At 40.0% G+C, this 12,329-nt stretch overlaps 1 protein-coding gene across 1 annotated transcript; it reads left to right on the top strand.

Annotated features, from left to right (window-relative positions):
• Positions 1–1,460: 1,460 nt before the first annotated feature.
• On the top strand, positions 1,461–10,079 carry LOC311211642 (cytochrome P450 2H1-like; the record flags this gene model as incomplete). The annotated part of the gene is made up of 9 exons (XM_084290515.1): positions 1,461–1,640; positions 3,672–3,834; positions 4,673–4,822; positions 6,070–6,230; positions 6,681–6,857; positions 7,337–7,478; positions 7,739–7,926; positions 9,265–9,406; positions 9,898–10,079. The coding sequence occupies 9 exons, from the start codon at positions 1,461–1,463 to the stop codon at positions 10,077–10,079; spliced, it is 1,485 nt and encodes a 494-aa protein (XP_084146641.1).
• Between the last annotated feature and the right edge of the window lie 2,250 nt (positions 10,080–12,329).

The following is a 12,329-nucleotide window of genomic DNA, read 5'->3' as shown; positions in this document are numbered from 1 at the left end:
CCACCCCTTCTGTGCTGCCTGTCCCTTCTGAAGAGCTTATAGCCAGGCATTGCAGCACTCCAGTCATGAGAGTTTTAGCAATTATGTGTCTAGTTTAGGAAAAGGGTGCCCATTATTCAGACTCCTTCCCATACCCACATAATTTTTGGAAGGCATTGTCCACTCAGTCCTGGCCCACAGAGAGCCTGAGTACTGGCTGATGCGCAACCCCTTTCACATCCTTTTGTACAGTGGTTTGTCCACCGTGTTTAAACATGTTCCAGGACAGGATCACATAAAAAGTCACGTGAAAAGGAAATACATGGCATAATGCCATGCCTTGTAGTTGGGGTAGAATGGAAGGAAGAAACATGTTGGACCCAAGAGGCTGATGGGTCTGAGTACAGTGTCTGCAGTAGATTGCTAGCATTTTAGAGACACTGTGCATGATGTACAGACAAGATTTGGCAACGGAGTCCTGGGATTAACTCTTTGGTATCAGGTAGCTGATTCACTGTTTTGCTCCACTTTTCTGCCTGAAAACATACACATTTCTTATCCTGTTTATAGGTTTTGGGATTCCTGTGGGGAGGAGGAGTGAGACATAATATTTTATGTAAGCTTTTATATTGTGTTAAACATTAATAAAATATTATTATATAGCAATTGTTATAAAATTATAAAGTGATAATAAGTGAAATATTACATAAATGTTGTATTAACTATTAATAGAGACAATGACTATGTCATTCCCTGATCAGGAAGCCTTTAACTTTCATGGCTCTTCACATCTTCTATGGATTTTCAGCTATTTTCTAGAAACATCATTAAATGAAAAACACAGCAGTTTGCTTTAGGACTCTGGTTTGTAAAAAACTTGTAAACTCCTCAGTGATCATGCAAATGCTGTAGATAGCGTGACTTGTCTGGTTAAAACAGATTATGACAAACAGATTTTACTCCAGAAATCGAGGTGAAATATCAAAGAACTAGGGATTATGTCCTTATTTTCTTTCCGTTATTTATTTATTATGTCCTTTTTGGAGGGAGTTTTTTTCAGTTCCCTCCATTGTGGACACATACTGGAGTGATACTGGAGTGACTGGCAGGAATTGCTCTATGCTTAAGGGCAACAGCAAGAGTTTAAGCATACCCATAGCAGCTAGACTCTAGTCTTTCTGCATTTGAGTTTGTTTGGCAGCATTAGACCATGATTTCTTTAATACTACATGAATGATTACCTAAAGGGACACAAGCTGGAGACGTAAAAAGTCCAAGTATACAAACAGAGAGTTCATCACTAGTTTGTTCATTCTTATCGTGGACAGATTAATAAGTAATCTCCTATCTCAGCAGGAATAGTGAGGTGCTATTGGCTAATTTCATCTGTGTGCTTTTGTACTACAGCATATAACTAAGGATGGATTTGGAGGTCCAACCTCAGACTCTTATGAAACTTGATATCTCTTTGTCAGCCCACCATGGAGCTCCTGGGACTGACTACTATCATCTTGCTGGCCTGCATCTCATGTCTTCTTCTCTTTGCAGCATGGAGAAGGATATCACAAACAGAGAAGGAGCCTCCAGGTCCTATGTCCCTCCCCCTCATTGGAAACATGTTCCAGCTGAACCCATGGAACTTGGCTGAAAGCTTCAAGGAGGTAAAAAGCTGTCTCCTTTCCTGTGTTGTCTCCATTGCCTGTAATACAAAGCGCAGTCCAGACAGTCTCAGTTTAATTCACTAGTGTCAATGCTGCATTGACCAAACATCAAGCTTGAATAGGAAAGGTTTCCCAGAAATGTATGCTTCTGATGTCTTATACTGCGTATTACAGTAATTGTACTAACGACGAGTCCTGTGCTGGCCTCATGGCTATACTGCATTTTGCAATAGATTTTTTATGAGTACTCTGATGTTATTCCACTATTCACCACACTCCTTTTGTGTCCAACTCCTCACCACTCTGGCAGCAGAGTCTGGCCTTGTTTGAGGGAAGACCCTGCTCTATTTTGTTGCCTCTGCTCCTTTTCCTATAGGTATAATCTCCTAGGAGGGGAAGCAGTAACTGAAGGGGCTGAAGCAAAGGAGTTTGGAGGTGCTGTCCATTCCCTCCCCTGGCTATTGTCATGCATCTGTCAAACAAAACTGGTGTATTGTAATGCCTGGGAGGGGTTTGGTGGGGGCAGTTTGGCTGTAGTATCTGTTCCTTAGGGGACTGTGAGGGGATGGTGGTAGATAGATGGGAAGGGGCTGAGTCGTCACTGGGTTTCCAGACACTTTGAGCAGGGCTCTCGTCCACAGGGTGAAGGCTCTCTGGGGCAAATCCCAATCTCTGTGGGAGGTCAGGCAGTTGAGAACCTCCAGGCTTCACATCCAGCCCCAGTGAATCCACAAGTTTTAACAGTAGTATGAAATGGTGATACTCTAGTGTTTTGCCAAATACGAATACAGGGGAGGTCAAGCAGTAACACAGGTGACCAAATCACTAGGTTATGCAACAGGAGACTTTTCAGTGTTCTTGTCAGCAATCTGCTACTGTTTCTTTCGTTCAGCTTTCTTTTATTTTTACTCTGTGTGGCAACATCATACAAGCAGCACAATTCCTCGAAACACCTCTCTGGAGAGCTCAAAGGTGTGAGTGCCTGGCACTGTTAAAAAGAAACCCTTGTGGATTAAATACGCTTGAGTCAACATTTATCCCAACTCTAATTTCACACACCCTTAGCATTAAGTGAGATGAGGATCTGTTGAATCAAAGCACACTCCCAGCTTCCACACTGTGAGTGACACTGAGACTCTAGCTGGGGTGCAGTTAAGCTGCTCCATGTATTGGTGCATATCAGACCTTTTGTCTGTCACAGTATTGTGGGATCTTCAAGTGTTTCCAGAGATAAAAAAAAAAAAAAAAAAAAAAAAAAGACTTTCATATGAAAGGCTAGCGTTGACCAAGCCACTTCTGAGTGTTCACTTTGGAAAAAAATGTGGCAATGGCTAGCATCACCATGTCCATCAGCAGATGCACCCATACCCATATGAGCTTCTTTTTGCCTTGCTGCTTGTGACTGTTGAGCATCACAAGCACCCTGCATTGTTTCAGAGCCCTAGGTCACTCGGTTTCCCAAAAATACTGGGACTATAACTGTCTTGTTCTTAAAAAGTGAACTTCAGAAGAGGTGTTCCAGTTCAGACCAAATGGCCCAAGAATCTTTCTGCAGCTATAGCTAAAACCAGATGCCTGGGAAAGAGTACATGATAAGCACAAGGATGCAGTGACTATTCACTGGTGTACTCATCCAATTTACAGAGATCTGTGGATTTTAGAGACAACTGTAGTATTTTATGTGCAAAAACCCTTTAGGGACTTGCTTTATCAAGTGTATATAATTGTTTTTTGAGCTCGTGCAAAGTGTTACTATCTACCACACACAGTAGGAAGGTGTTTCAGACCATTTACCAGCCTCGTGAAGATTAATTTCCTTATCTCTGATTTGGACCTGACACACAACCGTTCCTATTCAGATACCCTGTTTCTCACACAATTCCCCTCTAGGTGTACTCCATAGGGGAAAGATCTCTGCACTGCTGCTAATCAATGTCGTGCCTCAGTGATGCTGATCTCTTAGCTACAATTTTTTTTTTTTTTAACATGATTAACATCCAGATGTGGTCTTTGTGTTCTTTCTTCCTACAGCTCAGCAAGAAGTATGGTCCTGTCTTCACTATACATTTAGGCCCCCAAAAGGTTGTGGTGCTGTATGGCTATGAAGCTGTGAAAGAAGCCCTGATCGATCAGGCAGATAACTTCAGCGGAAGAGGCAGTCTGCCATTGCTTAAAAAACTCTTTGAAGGCACAGGTATGTCCCTGGTAATGTCAGCATGCAAAGCCCAGGCAGTCAGTGTTTCAGGAATACAGCTGAGAGGGCAGTGGTGGATTTCATTTACTAGTTTCATACATAAAAAATAGTAGGAAAAGATTAAAAGCCCTGCACCTTTGAGTAAACTGAACCCCTGGAGAACTGTTTAAGATCCCAGGCTGGCTTCAGTCAGTTCCTTTCTATTTCCACCACTCTTCTAATTCTGGTTAAAATCTTGTTCATGAAACGTGCCTCTAAGATCTTACCGTCTTTCTCCCATTTCTGAAAATACTGGGAAGATACCCACAGCTCAGGAGCCAGCAAGAGGAAATCCCAGAGCATAATAGCAACAAGCTAATATTGTCTGTCCTTGTAAGGGTCACACTCAGGATTGGGCCCTGGGCCCATTCACTAGGACAGTTCCCAGTATGGCATTTAACCACATAAGTGGTTATTCCAGAGTACTTATGTTCCATGGTATTTTAAGGGATCACACATTGTGTGAAAGTGCACAGCTGAACATCTGGTCAGTTACCTCAGTGCAAAGGCCATGTGCTGGTGGCCAAGTTCAGGTTAGTACCAGTGGTGCCTTCTTATTTACATCCTGATGTAGTTTCTCTTATTCTGTGAATAAAATTCTATTTTACTCAAAGTGCTGTGATCACATTGATCAGATTTGTCATCTCCAGAACTGAAGAAAAGTTAGATTTGGGGGCATACATGCACAGCGATTGTGGTAGAACTCCACAGAGAGGCATATTTGCATGTTGAGAATTTACCACGTAACACCTATTTAGGGGGGAAAACATCTGTTTCTTCTGTTTTTCCTTCCTGTCAGGCATTGTAACCAGCAATGGGGAGACCTGGAGGCAGCTCCGACGATTTGCCCTCACCACTCTGCGTGACTTTGGGATGGGGAAGAAGAGTATTGAGGCACGAATCCAGGAGGAAGCTGGTTTTCTGGTGGAGAGGCTCAGGAACACACATGGTAGGACATGGACTTTGTGCCTGCTAGGACACTGAATCTGCAATGGGACAGTGAGGGCAGTGGGGCTGCTTCGCCAAACCTGTGACCCAGGAAGTGGGTATACAGCTCTTGTTTCTGCTATTTCAACCTACAAATGCATTTTTTTAGTAGTATGCAAATTAAGACTACTTATTTTATGTACCTCCCCTGAGAGTGGCACCACCCTGGACTACAGGCTTCCTTTGCACAACCAACCTTCATGAGTGATAATCAGCAAGGGAGGAAAAGCAGATGGACCTAAATAGATGACAATCACTGTTTCCTATGAGCCTCTAGGAAATTGTGACCCTTCATCTCTGGGTCACTTTGTTCTGGCATCTTTTACTATGTACTAAAAGGTTGCGCAAGCAAGATATATGCAAATGAAAAGTATAAAGCATATTTATTCTTAAAGCTAACAATAAATAGCTAGGAGTACTAATCTACTAGGCTTAGGGTTACTATGCTCACCACTTCTAATGGGACTCTGGATGGGTCTTTGCTGGCCAGGGAGTCATCAGACAGGCAGGCAGAGAAAGGCCGGCTGCAGTGCTCCTTGGAACAGACTGCTCCTCAGTGCTGTTAAGTTGCCATTTTCTGTTGCCTTTTTTTTCCTTTAAGATTGTATACCTTTTCATCTTGATGCTTCTCCTCTTCCATCCTTGATATGTACCGCTGTCTGCAATTTTATATTTCCTGTCTTTCGTGGGTCTAATACCACTTTTTCTCACACTTAGGTAATTTTCTAAGAAGTTTATTCAGCTATGTTATCAAAATTCTACTTTTGATCATAGGTATCTGAACCCCTAGGAGAGGGCTAGACAACTGAGGTTATGCTAATAGAGTTTGTACACAGGGTGCAATAACTTAAAGACACGGATAATGCAAAGTCCTTAAAAATTTCCTTAGATTTTGGAGGGATTCTTCAGGCTGTTTCTAATAGTCTATAATGCAGAGAGGCATGTATCATCTGAAGAGGAACCAAGCCACTCAGACCAGTGTTCTGGTGAGAACAGGAAAAAAGAGGTATTTAAACCACCTAGACAGGAAAATCAGATCACTTAAAGTAGAGAAAAATAAATTGGATAAGCCCTCCACCAGCTTCTCAGAGAACTATACAACTCTGAGTCTCAAAGACTCATAGTAGATGCAAAACTTCCCCATAGTGTTGGAGGAGGGAATAATGACCAAAATACTGAAAGCAAGGTACCGTTTTATTTTTGTTGCAGAGAAACCTTTTGACCCTAGCTGTTTCTTAATCCATGCTGTTTCCAACATCATCTGCTCTATTGTCTTTGGGGATCGGTTTGATTATGAGGACAAGAAATTTCTAACTTTAATTCAGTTGATGGAAGAAAATAACAGGCTCCAGAACAGTGTACAGACACAGGTACGTGCAATTTCATTTCAGTAGTAAATTAATTAATTATTATGATTTTAATGAATATTTATTCACATTATTCATTTTTTATTGGGGTAAATTTTCCTAAATGTGGAGAAGAATTTTCCTAAATATGGAGAAGGCCAAAAAGTCAATTAAATGATCAAGTCCTGATTTTGTGTGGTGATTTTTGTTGTTGTTGTTGTTGTTGTTTATATGTTTTTCTTTTAATTTACGGACTCCAAATTGTTTGCCCAGAGAAGGGTATCATTGCAAAAGTAGCTCAAGTGGAGTCTATCCTTGAAACCATAATGTAAAAGGCATTAAAATCCACTTGAATAATATAGGCCTACTGTTCCAAAATATTTAATTACTAATTTTTGTAGTAATAGTTAGGGGAAAAAAATTATTGTATCTACATTGAGCAAAATGTGCTTTTGCATCATTTTATTTTTACAGATATACAATTTCATCCCAAATATCATGGAACGTTTACCTGGTTCCCATAAGACACTCATAAAAAATGTTGAAGATATAAATCAATTTATTTCTGAAATAGTAACAGCACACCAGGAATCTCTGGATCCCAGTTGTCCTCGAGATTTTATTGATGCTTTCATCAACAAAATGGAACAGGTAATGTAAGAGTGAGAGGATTCTGGATGTCAGAGTGAGAAGGTTTTGGATACTAAGAATACCACTGTTTGAATCCCTGTGTTTTCTCGCAGTTGTAGCAGGTCACTGGGCTTTTGCAAACACAGAGAGGAATACACTTCTATTGGCACCATTGTTCTATGCTCACCTTCATTCTACCCTCTCCATTTTATTTTTAAAGATTTTTAAACACAGAACTAACATTGGCATACAGCACTAGGCAAACCTAGGACAGCTGGTGACAAACCTGACTGATGTAATTTTGAATTATATTCCTCCCATATCAAAAATGTTCACATCATTCAGTAGAAGTACCGTAATTGCTGGTGTTCTGGAGATCATTTTATTTTCAAAAGGAAATTAGATGTACTTAAAAACATATGTTACAGGAACAAGACTTTCCTTTGTAAACAAGCTTCTTAGCTTTCTCATTCAAAGAATTCTGCTAAATCTTCCTTTAGGAGAAAGGGAACAATCACTCAGAATTCACCGCTGAAACCTTGACCAGAACCACACTCGACTTGTTCCTTGCAGGAACAGGGACAACCAGCATTGCCTTGAGATATGGACTTCTGATACTCCAAAAACACCCACATGTTGAAGGTAAAAGAAAGGGAATAAATACCTGGAAAAAATTTAATAGGACATGGGTGCAATTTGTACAATTCCTGTCACTGCCACAGGTGGCAATGGTCCCCTGGAAAATGTCTGTCAGTCTTAGTTCTATTCATAGCAGAGAGGCATTAGTACTAAGTCTGTTCATATATTCTTGAGGCTCTAAAAGTTTTGCTGTAGCTCTAGGGAGAGGTTTAGGCAAACAAACAAGAGACTTGACCATCCAACACTTACTTATTTCCTAACAGAGAAAATGCACCAGGAGATTGACCGTGTGATTGGCCGAGACCGAAGTCCTTGCATGGCAGACCGGAGCCAGATGCCCTATATAGATGCTGTGATTCATGAAATCCAGAGATTCATTGATTTCCTTCCACTTAATGTCCCACATGCTGTGACCAAAGACACCAAGTTCAGAGACTATTTTATCCCCAAGGTCTGTTTCACTGTTTCTGAGAAAGGTCATAATCTCTTGAAAACAATGATGAGTTCTATTCATTATCTTTTACTTCGCTTATTTTCAAACACAGAGAAATAATATATAGAATCAGAATAATTTAGTATGGGAGAGTATCCTGAAAGTTATTGAGTTTAGCCCCCTCCATTGTATTTGAAAAAAGCCTTTCCATCCTCTGTGAGAAGGAGATGGAGCTTTCTATTTTTCACATAAACATGAACAATCAAAGTTCTAATTTATTTAAAAGCAATGTTAAATACTCGAACCAACCTTACTATTAAAATTCATTACAGAACATCTTTAGCATACTTATAGCAGATATTTGTATTTATTAAATGCTCATTTTAAACTGGTCAAACTTTGCTGACTCAGATAAAATATGTTCTGTTACCTTTTAAAGAGGTAGGGGAGTAAAGGATCATGAATTGTTTTTCAGTTACAGTGTCTTTCCAGCTGTGCTCTTTTGCTTAGGCAAAGAGTGCTTTTAACCTTATTATAGCATACGTGGGTTAAACAGTGATTCTTTTTACCAATTTCCTGTATCATCAGAATTTTTGTGTCCCATGTGCATGTGCAAACTTAGGTATACAGAGATCTGGGATTGACCAGAGGTCTGCTTAGTTTTCCCTTGTTGCTTTCCATCCAATGTGTGTGATGATCACAGAGCTTACCCAGGCCAAAACTACAGGGGAATTAAATAAATGAAAGCTGGAGCTTCCTATTCCAGTCTTCAGGGTTATCAGGATATTGACTCCATACAAACTTTGGCACTGGGTTCTCTTTCTATAACAAATGATTTCAAAGCTGATACAGTTGACAAGAGAATTTATTTTTCAACATTCTAGAGGATGCATATGGTCCTCTTGAGGTATCATTATGCATTAAGCATTATGCAGTGCTCTAAGTTTTTATTTCCCTTTGTGAAATAGTCCTCCTGATTTTTACTTATTATAAAAATAATTGTTATTGAATGAACTGCTTCTCTGGAGGAATGTAGCCAGTTAACTCCTATACATGAATGAGTACTGTTGATCTCAGTCAACTCTTCTGAAAGTTTTTTCCTCAGGAAAAAAAAAAAAAAATCCTGTTTCCCTAAACCTTTTAAATCTCACCCAAAAACCCACTTATGGCTCATGAGGAGTTCTACCAGCCTTTCTCATGAAATTTTAATTTTGCTACTTCTGACAGTTATATGTACTGAGACTACTTAGCATTTAAACCAAAGCAGTGCCATGCTGTTCAGCTGTGGGAACTGCTCAATACTGCTGTGTTTTGGCATGTCCCCACTTGAATTTTCTTCTCTCTTTGCTAATTCAGGACACTATGATATTCCCTATGCTGTCTCCCATCCTAAAAGACAGCAAGGAATTTCCAAATCCTGAAAAATTTGACCCAGGACACTTCCTGAATCCAAACGGTACCTTTAAAAGGAGCGACTACTTCATGCCATTTTCTGCAGGTAAGAGCTCTTTCTGCTTCAGATCCTAGGCTGTGCTTTGCTAGAACCTCCAAACATTTTGGGGGCTCTGTCACCACTGTCTGTACAGTGATGTAGAATAGAAGAGTCACTTCTGGGCAACCCTAACCCCTGTACTAGAGTTTCAGTTGGCTTACTTTCTTAGTAGTTACAAAAGACCACCCTATGCATTCTACACAAAGGGATGCATGAGGTGAGACTCACAGCCATGCCACTTCTCTCTCTCCAGACTTACCATCAAACAGCAGCAGAACATGAAAAACTGAAGCTTTCAAACTGCCTTTCCCCACTGAGTGCACTCACATTATTTTGGATACTGAACCCCTAGTTTAATTCAATTCACTTCCCAAAAAAAGCTCCAGTGCTGCCCATCTATTCTGAGATGTCTGAACTTTCAAGGAACAGGGGTTAAAATAAGTTACCAGAAAAATTACTCTACAATCACCTCCTTTTTTATTATTTGTTCTTTGCAGGAAAACGCATCTGTGCAGGCGAAGGCCTGGCCCGGATGGAGATATTCATATTTCTAACATCCATTCTGCAGAACTTTACTTTGAAACCTGTTATGGATCGGAAGGACATTGACATTTCCCCAATAATCACCAGTCTGGCAAATATGCCCCGATCTTATCAGGTCGGTTTTGTTCCCCGTTAGACAATGAAGACAATTGGCAGCTCCCAAATTCATGAAAATTCTTTTTGCATTGAAGTCATTTCCCAGCTTGATGAGACTGAGATCATTGTTATATTCTTTATGGAGATAAATATTATGCTTTAAAAAAAAATTTGTATGGTGTTTTGATAATCACCACAGCCAGCTCTAAACAGAGGCAGAGTAGGTAACTGCATAGCAATTAGCAAAAACTCCCTATGCTGAACGATAGAGGGTCTCCTCTGCCTAGCTCAGGTTCCTGTCTGGTTCCTGACATCCTGATGTGTCAGGCTGTGTGGACTAGTGCTGTGAGAGTCCAGCTGCTGCTGTCTCTGTCACCTGCTCTTCTCAGCACAGCAGGAATAGATGCTTGCATTAGAGGCTTTTTCCAGACCATGCTTGAGGTACATTTCTACTCTGTTTTCAGTCTGTTTGTGATCTACTTGTAAGCATAAAGCAATATGGAATGATTTTCTTCTGTTAGAAGATGACCATCTACTGTAATCTTGCCCCAGTACAAATCCTCTCATATGATGGGGATAGAGTTAATCTGATGGCTGGGCAGATGGGTCCTCTCTTGTGTGATTATAATGAAGATATAACTGTATATATATATCTGTAAAATTAGAACTTATACTGCAAAATAAAGAGCAAGTAATGCACTGAATTGCTTTGTTAAGATCCTAGAAGGACATGTTTTACTAGAAAACCTTTCTACACAAAGCTTAGACTCTCAAATGTTTTCCAAGATTTGTACATATTTGACTTTTATTTCACTCATTTATATGAAAAGATTTACAGATTGAAGACTGAGCTACAATGACCTATAAAACTTATATTTTCAGTAACAATGTGGTAGAAGGCTCAGTTGGCCTTATTAGACCTATCAGAACCAGAACTGTGATTACAGCACTGCCCATTGTGCAAAAGAGGACAAATAAAATAATACTGGGATCCCCATGATGTCATTTACTAGCTGAATGGCAGCTTACATCTTCCCAGTACTTTTATGAAGTATGTAAAGATCTCTAAAGCAATTTTACAACCATTAGGCAGAAAGAGATAAAAGGAGTTTACATGAGATGCCAAGCATAGATATACAAATGTAGAACTAGATTTCCCAACTTGATCACATTTCCACCAGTGTATAACTTATAGTGATTACAGTGACAACAGAGAGCTGAAACTATGCTATGTGGAACAATGCAGCAATTGTAATATTGCCACAATGGCATTAGCTGTTCATGTAAGCAGCCAAAACATCTTTCCTTTTGAAGTATTAATTACTGTGACATACCATGAGTTGTTAGCATGGCATTACAAAGTCAGTCCATAGCAAAAAATATTACAGAATCACAGAAATATAAATGTAAAAAAAATCATCTAGCTTATAACCATATACAACCAGGACCAACTGTTAGGAGACTTCACGGCAGGAGAAAAAAAAAAAAAAAAGCACTCTGTACTTCCCCTTCAGCTGTTCCATGACTAAAATAAGCAAAGCAAATGGCCTAAGGGGCAACTTCCCTGTTCCAGATATCTTCGTCCATGCTGAATAAATAGAGCAGGCAGCCAGTACAATTCAGCAATAAAACAGCTTTAGCTCACAGAGACTCCACCATGATACCGAGCAGAAATTAGAGATAAAGGAACACTGAGGCTGACTACTGAAATAGTCCTGACTGTTTCAGGAAATACTTGTCCCATAGAGATGACCTACCCAGCTCCTAGTGTGGAAAGCTGGGTGAGAATGACAACACTGCCACCTGTTTTCCAGGTAGTAACCCAGACATTGCAAAATGCAACAGACACCATCTACAATAGCAAGAGAATGGGACCATTTAATGCCTGTAAGCCAAAGGTCTGTTCAGCTTCAGACAGGTTTTGCTCCTGTACTAAATGAAACATCAGCTTTTCCCTTTTCTGACTTTGCAGTTACATCCTCCTCCTCTACCCAGCAAGAATCTGTCAGGAAAGTACATGTTCCTCTGGAGAACTACTAGGACAGTGGAATATGTCCTCTTCCACCAAACTCTTTGTCAATCAGAACCACTTTCACAACATCACATCCATATAACACCACTGCACATACTGTGCCCAAAAATACATTGTGAACATGACACCATCCTTCTTACTGAGCTGAAAAAATTTACCAAAAAAGAACACAGCTTTTAAATTACACCCATATAATTACAAGAACATGAGCAAGTCATACTACATAGAAATGAAAAGTGCTCTTTTAGTTATTCTTTA

This window comes from Netta rufina, assembly GCF_964035555.1.
Source record: "Netta rufina genome assembly, chromosome: 7".
Taxonomy (NCBI): Eukaryota; Metazoa; Chordata; class Aves; order Anseriformes; family Anatidae; genus Netta; species Netta rufina.
Note: the sequence above shows the minus strand (reverse complement) of the source record. Positions and strands in the feature narration are given on the sequence as shown.